Source organism: Leuresthes tenuis, unplaced genomic scaffold (assembly GCF_036924035.1).
Source record: "Leuresthes tenuis unplaced genomic scaffold, fLeuTen1.0.hap1 SCAF_20, whole genome shotgun sequence".
NCBI classification, from domain to species: Eukaryota; Metazoa; Chordata; class Actinopteri; order Atheriniformes; family Atherinopsidae; genus Leuresthes; species Leuresthes tenuis.
The window spans coordinates 911703-925942 of NW_027325374.1; the positions used below are offsets into that span (position 1 = coordinate 911703).

Genomic DNA, 14240 nt, shown 5'->3' on the forward strand with positions numbered 1-14240 from the left:
GAACCAGTTTTTTCTTGTTGAGATGCTTGAGACAGACTTTGGTTAAACTACCTGTCGGCACGATCCCAGCAGTCATGATCAATGCTCCTGTCTCTGATCGGTTATTGGTTCTGATTCTGTTTGTCACCCTGCATGAAAGGTATTACCTCCAGTAGGGGTCCTTAGACCCCCCCACCCTACCTGCCTACCTGTAAGTGGCTCTGGATAAAAGCGTCTGCCAAATGCAGAAAAAACAAACTCGTCTCATCTTTCCTTCCTTCATCAATTACAATCTGTTCTCCAGCAACTTTTCTGTGTTCCTAGTTTCTATTTTTTAAACCGAAACCTCAATGATCGCCGTTGCCTCTGAGTCCTCCATCAACTGTTCTGCACCAACATCATGACAACACAATTCTTCTGCCTGCTTTTAGGCTGCAGACTAATCACATGCTCCACCTGTTCCTTCTCTGAGGTCAATCTGAGGTCAACCTGAGGTCAATCTGAGGTCAATCTGAGGTCAATCTGAGGTCAACCCGAGGTCAATCTGAGGTCAACCTGAGGTCAATCTGAGGTCAACCTGAGGTCAATCTGAGGTCAACCTGAGGTCAATCTGAGGTCAGCAGCTGCAGGACGCTGGTGAAAGGTCAGTTTCTGTCTGTTTGAACACTGGCTGAGGACACGCCGCCATGCTGCTGTGGAGGGTTCAGGTGTGTTTACCTGCGTTACCTGTCATCAACACACCTGCTGAGTGATTTAATGCAGAAACACAGACACAATGAAGCTGTTCCTGCAGTCAGAAACACTCCAGCTCTATGGATAGTAGGGATGTCACGGTTACCGGTATTACGGCAAATCAGGGTGAAATTTTATGCAATGTCAGTTCAAATCAGAGCGAGAAGCGAGTTTTTATCTCCACTTCCGCTCCGACACCACCCAGAGTCTGGGGCGTGCACAAATCCACCCAGAATTCACCTGTGCCTTCAACAATGAACAAAACTGTTAGCCAACACTTCAATAATCGTTCGCTGAGTCACGCAACAAACCCGCTACACGCAGTGCGGATCAGCGGCTCCTTCTTTAAAATCTGAGCGATTTCACCGGAGCGGAATACATTCTTTTGGGGAGCAGAACTGAGCGAAGCGTGGGAGCGAACACCTATACGAGGAAATCCTTACCGCTCAGCTCCGTTCACATTTGGTTCAAGTACATCCTGTGAGGGACGTCGGCTTCAGGAAGACTTTAACTTGTCAGTGATGTACACCAAAGTTTCAAGCAGTATCTATCTTCCTAAAATGCAATAACATTTTCCGTTTTTGGTTTGAGACACTTAGCAGCTGCTAGCTGAGCAGCTACTAGCTGAGCTGCTACCAGCTGAGCAGCTGCTAGCCCTGCTAGCAGCTGTGTTGCTAAGTCTCTCCAAATGAAACGGAACCGAAGGCAGCCGCAGCTGAGCGGAGCCGACACAATGTAAGGCGGCTTTAAAAATAATGTAAACATGTTCATTAACATTAGGAAGAACATACGAGGATATTTATAATGGCGAGTTAAAAACGTGAGTCGATATTGACAGCGAGTTATATAATAAACTGTCTTTCTGTGCCAGTTGCTTATCTTTTTAATGTGAACATTTCATTTGGATAAGATTCTAATGTTTTAGTTTGCAAGAAAATCACAAGATTTCATTAAATGATTTCAATGTATGTGGGACATTAGTACAGCAATTGAAAATATTGTTAACCGTGATAATTTGGTCACTATAATCGAGATATCAAAATTTCCATTTCGTTATACCCTAACATATTGATACAGTTACTCTGTTAATCCCAGAGGGAAATAGTCTAGCAGTTAGCTGTAAATTAGCAGTTAGCTATAAGTTTGCTATAAGTTAGCAGTTAGCTGTAAGTTAGCAGGTAGCTGTAAGTTAGCAGTTAGCTGTAAGTTAGCAGTTAGCTGTAAGTTAGCAGTTAGCTATAAGTTAGCGGTTAGCTGTGAGTTAGGAGTTAGCTGCAAGTTAGCAGTTAGCTGTAAGTTAGCAGCAGATGCTAGCAAACAATGCTTTCTCATCCACAGTAATGGACCAAGCTGGAGATGTGCACAGCGTAACTCGTAGTAATGCATGTGAACCGTTAATTACTGCGTTTAAACATTTTGGATAAATTAACCTCATTAAACAGTTGTACCTGGAGACCTCCATCTTTATCAGAAACATGCCGATAATGTAACGTTAGCACAGCGAGAGTAAGGAGAGGACCGGTGTTGTGTTGGAAACACACACATGTTAGAAATCACCTGAGCTCGTGGATCTGCAGGACATCAGGGGCGCTGCCGCCCAGTGAGTGCAAAGCCTGCTGGGATAGATCCGGGGCCGGAGAATAGAGCAGATCAAGCTCGCGGGGGCTCAGGGCGTCACTGGAGTCGTAGTCGCTGTCTGTGGGCAGGAACACCTCGGAGGAGCCGTCCTCATCGGAGCCGAGCAGACAGTCTGTCAGAGCCAAGTCAGGGTGAAGGCTTTTGGTGGCTTTTGGGTATTTGTGAAAATGAACTTTGAGGTCACACTCACCACTGATGGCTTTCCTCCGGTGGAGCTCTGGTGACGGAGAAGGCGTGGGCAGATAGTCCATGGTGGAGGAGGTGGAGTCCGTCTTCTGCTGACCGGAGTCACCCTCTGGAGTGTTGGCGTCCACCAGGCAGGTGATGGGCACGCCACCGCGGGGCTGCTTGTAGCGGGCGTACTGCAGGGCGTCTGTGATCCAGCGGAGATCACGCCGCATTTCATCCAGTTGCTGCAGAAACACACAAAAACAACAACAGGTGTCACACACAGACCCAACAGGTGTCACACACAGACCCAACAGGTGTCACACACAGACCCAACAGGTGTCACACACAGACCCAACAGGTGTCACACACAGACCCAACAGGTGTCACACAACAACAGGTGTCACACACAGACCCAACAGGTGTCACACGCAGACGCAACAGGTGTCACACACAGACCCAACAGGTGTCACACACAGACCCAACAGGTGTCACACAACAACAACAACAGGTGTCACACACAGACGCAACAGGTGTCACACACAGACCCAACAGGTGTCACACACAGACCCAACAGGTGTCACACACAGACGCAACAGGTGTCACACACAGACGCAACAGGTCTCACACAGACCCAACAGGTGTCACACAACAACAACAACAGGTGTCACACACAGACGCAACAGGTGTCACACACAGACCCAACAGGTGTCACACACAGACCCGACAGGTGTCACACACAGACGCAACAGGTGTCACACACAGACCCAACAGGTGTCACACACAGACCCGACAGGTGTCACACACAGACCCAACAGGTGTCACACACAGACCCAACAGGTGTCACACACAGACCCAACAGGTGTCACACACAGACCCAACAGGTGTCACACAACAACAACAACAGGTGTCACACACAGACCCAACAGGTGTCACACACAGACCCAACAGGTGTCACACACAGACTCAACAGGTGTCACACACAGACCCAACAGGTGTCACACACAGACCCAACAGGTGTCACACAACAACAACAACAGGTGTCACACAACAACAACAACAGGTGTCACACACAGACCCAACAGGTGTCACACACAGACCCAACAGGTGTCACACACAGACCCAACAGGTGTCACACACAGACCCAACAGGTGTCACACACAACAACAGGTGTCACACACAGACCCAACAGGTGTCACACACAGACCCAACAGGTGTCACACACAGACCCAACAGGTGTCACACAACAACAACAACAGGTGTCACACACAGACCCGACAGGTGTCACACACAGACCCGACAGGTGTCACACACAGACCCGACAGGTGTCACACACAGACCCAACAGGTGTCACACACAGACCCAACAGGTGTCACACACAGACCCAACAGGTGTCACACACAGACCCAACAGGTGTCACACAACAACAACAACAGGTGTCACACACAGACCCGACAGGTGTCACACACAGACCCAACAGGTGTCACACACAGACCCGACAGGTGTCACACACAGACCCAACAGGTGTCACACACAGACCCAACAGGTGTCACACACAGACCCAACAGGTGTCACACACAGACCCGACAGGTGTCACACACAGACCCAACAGGTGTCACACACAGACCCAACAGGTGTCACACACAGACCCAACAGGTGTCACACACAGACCCAACAGGTGTCACACAACAACAACAACAGGTGTCACACACAGACCCGACAGGTGTCACACACAGACCCGACAGGTGTCACACACAGACCCAACAGGTGTCACACACAGACGCAACAGGTGTCACACACAGACCCAACAGGTGTCAGAAGCAGCCAATCAGCGAACAGATGGGCGGATCCATTAGGCAAACAGCCAATCTTTCAGCAGCTGTGCAGTTCGGTTGCAGCGGTTAGTAATTAGCAGTAATTTATAGTACGATTTGGCACCGCGGTTACCGTGGTTACCGTGCAATTTTATTATGTTGCTTTTCTTATCTGTATCTGGCTTCTTGGTGTATTCATTGTTACTGGATCTTAGGGTTCAGCCAAACTGACCTGTTGCTTTATATGTAAACAACAGGTCTGTTTCCTTCATGTATTTCTTGTATATCTTGAATTGGAATCTGGTCTTCTGATTGGATAATCCTGTGTTGGCCCGGTCATGACCTGGAGACTCTCTCCTGGTGGCAACTTCCCCAATTCACTTGAACTATATCTGAGCTCTGAGATTTGGAGGTGAGGCGTCCCTTTAAGCTGCCATAAAAACTATAAAATACGCAGTAGAATAATAACTCTGTGTCCAGCACAGATTACTGTTCACAGTTTAAGAGCTGAATCAACACAACTTATAGTTTTCACACAGAAAACAGGAGCAGTCGCACTGTGGCTTCCCCCCACGAGGCTGAGCAGTACTGAAGGAGGGCTTCCTCTCAGGGCTTTGTTCCCTCCACAGGTTCTGGATCAGATTCAGGTCTGGAACTGTTTCTTGACCACTTTGTATGCGTCAGATCACTGCATCTGAAGGGAAACAACTGATGTGTTTCAGCAGCTGAAGAACCAAAACAACAAGAACAAATGATACCTGGAATATTATACTCCCCCAGTTTCACCTCAGTGGTATAATATAGAAATGTGTGTGTTTGCTTCAGGAGGAAAGTGTGATTTTAATGTCCATCTTTAAATCCAGAAGCTCTGAAGTCTCAGAGAGGACCCGTGTCAGCGTCCTCGACCCAAAGGTGTCGCAGCGGTCCTCACAAAGACACAAAGACAGCCATACGTGCACATATGTGCACGCAGACACTGACTCGGCTGAAGCAGATCCCTGTTCCACCCACAGAGGAGGCTGTGCGTCTGTTTACCAACAACAAAACACGTGATTCTGTCAACCAATCAGAGCCGGAGCGTCACCATGTGACCACAACAAGTCAGACGCCGTCCCTCAACAGGAAACTGCTCCCTTTGACTTCTATTCTGTTTGTTTCTGGTTGTTTCGTGTCACTTTTAGGTTGTTGTTGACATGTTTGAGCTGCACCTCAGACCCAAAGATAACCGTGAAGTTATCCACGCCACGGATCAACGCCTCGGATCCACGCCAAGGATCCACGCCAAGGATCAAAGCCGCGGATCAAAGCCGCAGATCAACGCCACGGATCCACGCCGCGGATCAACGCCGCAGATCCACGCCACGGATCAAAGCCGCAGATCAACGCCACGGATCCACGCTGCGGATCAAAGCCGCGGATCAAAGCCGCAGATCAACGCCACGGATCCACGCCGCGGATCAACGCCGCAGATCCACGCCACGGATCAAAGCCGCAGATCAACGCCACGGATCAACGCCACGGATCAACGCCACGGATCAACGCCACGGATCAACGCCACGGATCAACGCCACGGATCCACGCCGCGGATCCACGCCACGGATCAACGCCACGGATCAACGCCACGGATCAACGCCACGGATCAACGCCACGGATCAACGCCACGGATCAACGCCACGGATCAACGCCACGGATCAACGCCACGGATCAACGCCACGGATCCACGCTACGGATCAACGCCACGGATCAACGCCACGGATCAACGCCACGGATCCACGCTACGGATCAACGCCACGGATCCACGCCACGGATCAACGCCACGGATCAACGCCACGGAACAACGCCTCAGATCCACGCATCTTTGAGCTGAATATGAGTTGAGGAAGTTTCCGTCTGCAGCTGATCAGACTGACAGCAGCTTCAGGTTCAGGCTCTGCAGCTACAGCTAACCTCAGCGTGTCCAGGGCAGCGCATCACTTCCTGTGTGACGTTCCCTCCCAGCTGGGATTCCTGGCTGATTACATACAAACGGTGATTTCTGCTTTCTAAGCCCTGAACGTCCACTCTGAGGAGGTTAACTCCTCGCCACCTGACAGAAGCAGCTCCTTGTTGAATCTGAAACAGTCAAACTGCTTTTTGCATCATTTTCAGTAAATGTCACATTCAGCCCAACATGTCTGCTGCTCTGGAAGCTTTCTTTTTGACAGAGTTACATTTTTTCTAATCAGTGAAGCAAAGCAGAGACAAAACTGAGGTTATTCAGAGTGTTTCCCGTCCAGACGCGGTCCCAGTTTATGGGAAACATCTCAGCATTGTTGCCTTCAACTGATAAATCTGATCAGAGGTCCTGCTGATCACCGTATTGATAAAATAAAACTGATAAAATGACCATCAGAGGCGACTGCATAGTGCAGAGCTAAGATTTCAGACTTTCATTATGGAGATCGGGTTCGAATCCTGACCCCAAAGGTTGGGATATGAGTGTCGCTTTGGATAAAAGCCTCTGACTGCCCAGCTCAGGGTAAAACTTCTGGTTTTCAGTTTTAACTGAAACTTGATAAGACTTAAAGAACTTTGTTGTTGTTAAAGCTGCAACTTTTCCTTCATCCCTGGGATCAGAAACTGATTCAGGAGTCACTGACAGATGTTAGACATCACGAGCCGTCCTGCATACTGACAGAAACAGAGTCATGAGCTGACAAAAAGCACCTGAACACATCAGGGTTGTTTTTGTCTCACTGAGGAGGAAGGAGGAGGAAGGAGGAGCTTTTCTCAAGGACGCAACTCGCTGAACCTGGACGCGTTTGGCCCTGAGTGAGGTCTTCCAGGCTGAGAGCTGAAGTGTGACGGAACAGAACAAGGTCAGGTCTGTGTGTTTCTGCAGGGAGAATGAAGAATTTTTGGTCGAAATATACTGAATAAAAACATGAAAAGAAGTCATAAACTGGACTTAAAATGAGACATTTTTACATTTTCCAGAGACTTCATGATAATTAATGATATTTAACTAGTTAAAGGAGAAGTTCCGCTGGTCATCAGATTCTGTCATTTCCCAGTGAGCATTGAACGCAACACTACGGTGGCCTGCACACACTACCAAACACATCCATCACTCAAACGTGTCACGATGTCTTCTCCATGGAGTGAAACCACCTTCTCAGGTTCACTTTTAGAGATAAAATGATAAATAGATACGTTTGGTTTGATATTCTGTGAAAACATTCCTTACAGTGAATGTTGCTGCTCCCTGTTCTGCATTATATTAGTGTTTCCTGTGTGGTAATGAAGCTAATATTAGCTACTGTAAGGCTGAAGGAGGGATAGCATCAGCAGGAAACACCTCGTATCTGACATCATCTTCAAAGCCTCTTAGTATCAGTTACACTTTGATTGAAATCAGCTGATCTCTGTATCATTTCTGTCCAGATAACAAAGCTGCTTCGTACTTTTGGTGCATAAAGTTTTCAACAGTTTGTTTGTCTGCAAAGTAGCGGCTTGCGCCACCCTTTGTCCCTTCTAGGCCACCGTATTCAATATGGCGAGGCAGGTGGTGTCCTTCCTCTGCGTGGAAATAAAAAGGCGAAATCTAGTCACATGTATTATATTCCATTTCTGTTAATAAATCACCAGAATTATCACACACTGCTCCTTTAACAGGCTTAAAATAAGCTCATTTTTGTGCTACGAGGAAAATATTTAACAGTTATTAGTGAAGGAAAATATTTAACAGTTATTAGTGAAGGAAAATATTTAACAGTTATTAGTGAAGGAAAATATTTAACAGTTATTAGTGAAGGAAAATATTTAACAGTTATTAGTGAAGGAAAATATTTAACAGTTATTAGTGAAGGAAAATATTTAACAGTTATTAGTGAAGGAAAATATTTAACAGTTATTAGTGAAGGGGCAAAAGGATCTGACACCAAACTGAGAGCGTTCTGCCTGTCAAACAAACAGTAAACCACAGAATAAATGATGGTTTTTAGAGGAAACGTCAGTGTGACGGGGCAGAGAAGCGCCCCCTGGTGGTGACAGTAAGAACTGTCTGTGTGAAACCACTGGTTAAAAGGATTAAATGAAACAGAGTTACTGGAGGTTTCTGTCCACATGTGACTTGGTTCAGTTCTGGATCGGGTCGGTACCATGACGTCCCGACCTGGACCAGGAGGATGTTTCCAGGCCTGCATTCGTCCCTAAAACCCGACCATCCATGAAGGGGTTAAAGCCGGTTTAGACTGGACTGTAATTCATCTCACCTGAACTTTACTTTGTCTTTAGTTTTGTTTTGTTGTGACCAGATGAATAAACTGAATTCAACTGAAGCTAATCTGAACTTTTAACGGGGAGACAAAAAGGCTCGTCTCATAAATACATCAACTGTCAATCAACAGCAACGTTATTTACATATTTTAAAGGACGTTTAAACTTCTATTAAACATCTTCACTTCCTGAGAAATGTCACCAAACGCAGCAGAGTTTTAAAGAGCAGGACTTTCATGAAAATAACAGATATTTCTTTGTTATTATTGTCACTTCTTCAGTGATATTTGGTGCATAAATCCCTGCAGGCAGCAGCTTTCTGAGTCTTTCTCTGCATCTTCCTGAGCTTTTTCCTGTGAAAACACACATTTCTGAGCTGGTTTGGAAGCTGCTGGAAGAACTTCTGCTGAGAACTCTGGCAGTTTTACTTCTGTTATGATATCATAAATGTTAAAAATTAAAGATTAAAAATCAGATTCACAACAGTTCAGAGCCTTAAAACCGAAAGGAGCGTTCCCACCCGAGCGTGGACCCACCTGGATGTAGTCCAGGATGAGCTGATGCCGGTGTTTGGCCGTGGTCACCTCGCTGTCAGTGATGGCCTCCCGCAGTGCCTGCTGGGTAATGAGGGCGTCCAGGTCCAGGACAGAAGACAGGCGGCAGTACAGATTGATGAACTTCTCTTTGTAGGTGCAGAAGTGGACTGAGGGAGGAGCAGAGAGGCAGAAACTGAAAACTGGAATCATTAAGAGATTAATGAGAGAACAGAAGGCCGATATAATCCTGACCAGAGGTCCACTTTGACTTAAAAGCACGGTAAAAGTGTTGGTTTTCCAGGTTAAATCTGGTAAAAACACCTCAAAGATGCGACAGAAACAACAACATGAAGAAAGTTGTCCTCAGTGAGGAAAAGAGAATCTGCTTCTCCATCAGAAAGGACCAGATTCCCTGAATGCTTTAATGATATTCTGCTCTGTAGAGGCAGAAATATGCAGATCCCTTCCAGTCTTTCTCTGAGGAACATTGTTTTAACACAAACTGGAGCTCCTCTGAACATCTTTGCTGCTCAGACTGTCATGGAGGCTGCTTCAGGACCAGATCAGGTCCCAGTCAGCTGGCTGCAGTGACCTCATTATTATTTACCGCATAATTAGCAGTAAATGGACTTCCTCTGCGCTTTTTTTAAATCACAGGCAGCTGAGCTCTCATCAAACAGAACCTGGAGGAGGAGGTGCTGCACAGACTCAGCCTGCCTGAGTGTGGCTGTTATTTTGGGCCGTCCTGCTGGAGCCTGCAGGCTGATGTAATGATGCTGGCGCTGCAGCTACACAGCCCGGTCTGGGCCCGGTCTGGGCCCGGATCCAGACGACCAGTCAAACGTCTCAACTATGGGTTTGTTGCTCAGTGGCGAGCTGGAGGCGCCTCACGCTTTGTCCTTTATAGATTGGTTTGAATGTCAACCGACCGACAGAACCAGGCAGAACCAGTCAGAACCAGGCAGAACCAGTCAGCTGGAGTCCAGATGAAGCTCAGGTGGGTCCAGTTCTGCCATCTGAAATCTATTCTAACGTCTCAAACAGCTTCCTCCAGGATCAATAAAGTTTCTGAAGGTTCAGCACCACGGACAGCTCAGAGGCCCACTTCCTGTTGGTGACCTCGCTAAAAATCAGGATGATCCTGGTTTATTTACAGGGAAAAATCAAATAAAAACTGATATAAACCTGTGAAAATGCCTGATGTGTGTGTTGTTACCGAGCTCGAACATCTGCAGGGGCAGGTGGAGGAACCCCGACAGCGGGGTGTAGGGGTTGGACTGTCCGGGGGCGGAGCAAACATCATCAGCCGCCGGCAGCAGCAGCAGGAAGGAGACGCCGTGACCGAGCTCCACCACCTCCTGGCTGTAGAGACGGAAGTGACGGGCCTGCGCACGCACACACGTGCACACACACACACACATACGTGCACGCGCGCACACACACACACAGGATAACATAAACCAGGAGCAGAAACGTGACACAGCGCCGACACGCTCCATGAAACATTAACGACGCTCATGTTAGAGTCACATAAAACCTGCTGAAAGCTGCTGTTTGTCCATCCTAACTCTCTATTTACTCTCTGCCTCTGACTGAAGCTCTGAGAGCTCCAACCGGGCGCTCACAACCCGCCGCCTCTGCTGCCGAAGCAGCCAAAGCGGCTGAAGGGGCGGGGCTTTCAAATAGCAGGCATACAGGTTCCTGCAATAAGTTTCTCCTTCATGCTCTTTACTCTCGCTCTGCCCTTTTCTCCGCCTTCGGAATCTAGATCGGCTGTATCACGTCGCTGCTCATTTGCATAAAATTGAGCCTCTCTCAACTTTGAAAGCTCACAATGCGCCGCTCATCGATCCCATTCGATGCTAATCGACATCATTGGATGCTAATCGACATCATTCGATGCTAATCGACGCGCATCGACACTATTCGACGCTCATCGATCCCATTCGATGCTAATCGACATCATTCGATGCTAATCAACACCATTCGATGCTAATCGATGCTAATCGACGCTCATCGACACCATTCAATGCTAATTGACACCATTCGACGCTCGACGACATCATTCGACGCTCGACGACATCATTCGACGCTCATCGACACCATTCGACGCTCATCGACATCATTCGACGCTCATCGACACTATTCTATGCTAATCGATGCGCATCGACACTATTCTATGCTAATCGATGCTAATCGACGCAATTCGATGCTAATCGACACCATTCGATGCTAATCGACGCGCATCGACACTATTCGATGCTAATCGATGCTAATCGACGCTCATCGATGCTAATCGACGCTCATCGACACCATTCGATGCTAATCAACACCATCCGACGCTCATCAACACCATTCGATGCTAATCGACACCATTCGATGCTAATCTACGCGCATCGACACTATTCTATGCTAATCGATGCTAATCGACGCTAATCGACGGTCATCGACACCATTCGACGCTCATCGACACCATTCAAAGCTAATCGACACCATTCGACGCTCATCAACACCATTCGATGCTAATCGACACCATTCGACGCTCATCAACACCATTCGATGCTAATCGACACCATTCGATGCTAATCAACACCATTCGACGCTCATCAACACCATTCGATGCTAATCAACACCATTCGACGCTCATCAACACCATTCCGACGCTCATCGACGTCATTCGATGCTAATCGACGCTCATCGACGTCATTCGATGCTAATCGACACCATTCGATGCTAATCGACGCTCATCGACACCATTCGATGCTAATTGACACCATTCGACGCTCATCGACACCATTCGATGCTAATCAACACCATTCGACGCTAATCGACACCATTCGACGCTCATCGACATCATTCGACGCTCATCGACCCCATTCGATGCTAATCAACGCTCATCGACGCCATTCGATGCTAATCGACGTTCATCGACACCATTCGATGCTAATCGACGCTCATCGACATCATTCGACGCTCATCGACATCATTCGACGCTCATCGACCCCATTCGATGCTAATCGACGCTCATCGACGCTAATCGACACAATTCGATGCTAATCGACACCATTCGATGCTAATCGACGCGCATCGACACTATTCGATGCTAATCGATGCTAATCGACGCTCATCGATGCTAATCGACGCTCATCGACACCATTCGATGCTAATCAACACCATCCGACGCTCATCAACACCATTCGATGCTAATCGACACCATTCGATGCTAATCGACGCGCATCGACACTATTCTATGCTAATCGATGCTAATCGACGCTAATCGATGCTCATCGACACCATTCGACGCTCATCGACACCATTCGAAGCTAATCGACACCATTCGACGCTCATCAACACCATTCGATGCTAATCGACACCATTCGACGCTCATCAACACCATTCGAAGCTAATCAACACCATTCGACGCTCATCAACACCATTCGACGCTCATCAACACCATTCGATGCTAATCGACACCATTCGATGCTAATCAACACCATTCGACGCTCATCAACACCATTCGATGCTAATCAACACCATTCGACGCTCATCAACACCATTCGACGCTCATCGACGTCATTCGATGCTAATCGACGCTCATCGACGTCATTCGATGCTAATCGACACCATTCGATGCTAATCGACGCTCATCGACACCATTCGATGCTAATTGACACCATTCGACGCTCATCGACACCATTCGATGCTAATCAACACCATTCGATGCTAATCGACGCTCATCGACGCCATTCGATGCTAATCGACGCTCATCGACGCCATTCGATGCTAATCGACGCTCATCGACACCATTCGATACTAATCGACACCATTCGATGCTAATCGACACCATTCGATGCTAATCGACGCTGATCGACGTCATTCGATGCTAATCGACACCATTCAATGCTAATCGACGCTCATCGACACCATTCGATGCTAATTGACACCATTCGACGCTCATCTACACCATTCGATGCTAATCAACACCATTCGACGCTCATCGACACCATTCGATACTCATCGACATCATTCGATGCTAATCAACACCATTCGATGCTAATCGACGCTCATCGACATCATTCGACGCTCATCGACACCATTCGATACTCATCGACACCATTCGATGCTAATCGACACCATTCGATGCTAATCGACGCTCATCGACATCATTCGACGCTCATCGACGCTCATCGACATCATTCGACGCTCATCGACATCATTCAATACTAATCGACACCATTCGATGCTAATCGACGTCATTCGATGCTAATCGACACCATTCGATGCTAATCGACGCTCATCGACGCCATTCGATGCTAATCGACGCTCATCGACACCATTCGATGGTAATCGATGGTAATCGATGCTAATCGACGCTAATTGACACCATTCGATGCTAATTGACACCATTCGATGCTAATCGATGCTAATCGATGCTAATCGATAATAATCGACACCATTCGATGCTAATCGACGCTCATCGACGCCATTCGATGCTAATCGACGCTCATCGACACCATTCGATACTAATCGACACCATTCGATGCTAATCGACACCATTCGATGCTAATCGACGCTGATCGACGTCATTCGATGCGAATCGACACCATTCAATGCTAATCGACGCTCATCGACACCATTCGATGCTAATTGACACCATTCGACGCTCATCGACACCATTCGATGCTAATCAACACCATTCGATGCTAATCAACACCATTCGACGCTCATCGACACCATTCGATACTCATCGACATCATTCGATGCTAATCAACACCATTCGATGCTAATCGACGCTCATCGACATCATTCGACGCTCATCGACACCATTCGATACTCATCGACATCATTCAATGCTAATCAACACCATTCGATGCTAATCGACACCATTCTATGCTAATCGACACCATTCGATGCTAATCGACGCTCATCGACATCATTCGACGCTCATCGACATCATTCGATACTAATCGACATCATTCGATGCTAATCAACACCATTCGATGCTAATCGACGCTCATCGACATCATTCGACGCTCATCGACACCATTTGATGCTAATCGACACCATTCGATGCTAATCGACGTCATTCGATGCTAATCGACACCATTCGATGCTA

The 14240-nt window shown here is 47.5% G+C and overlaps 1 protein-coding gene across 3 annotated transcripts in view; it reads right to left on the reverse strand.

Moving 5' to 3' along the window:
* ankfn1a (ankyrin repeat and fibronectin type III domain containing 1a) overlaps positions 1-14240 on the reverse strand; it is a 98965-nt gene that overhangs the window by 3612 nt on the left and 81113 nt on the right. For all 3 annotated transcript variants that reach the window (XM_072374144.1, XM_072374145.1, XM_072374143.1), the window contains exons 21-24: positions 10341-10509; positions 9125-9291; positions 2540-2762; positions 2269-2461 (exon numbers count right to left, since the gene is read on the reverse strand). In XM_072374144.1, the coding sequence (XP_072230245.1) occupies positions 2269-2461; positions 2540-2762; positions 9125-9291; positions 10341-10509 (752 nt within the window). The remainder of the gene's footprint in view (positions 1-2268; positions 2462-2539; positions 2763-9124; positions 9292-10340; positions 10510-14240) is intronic.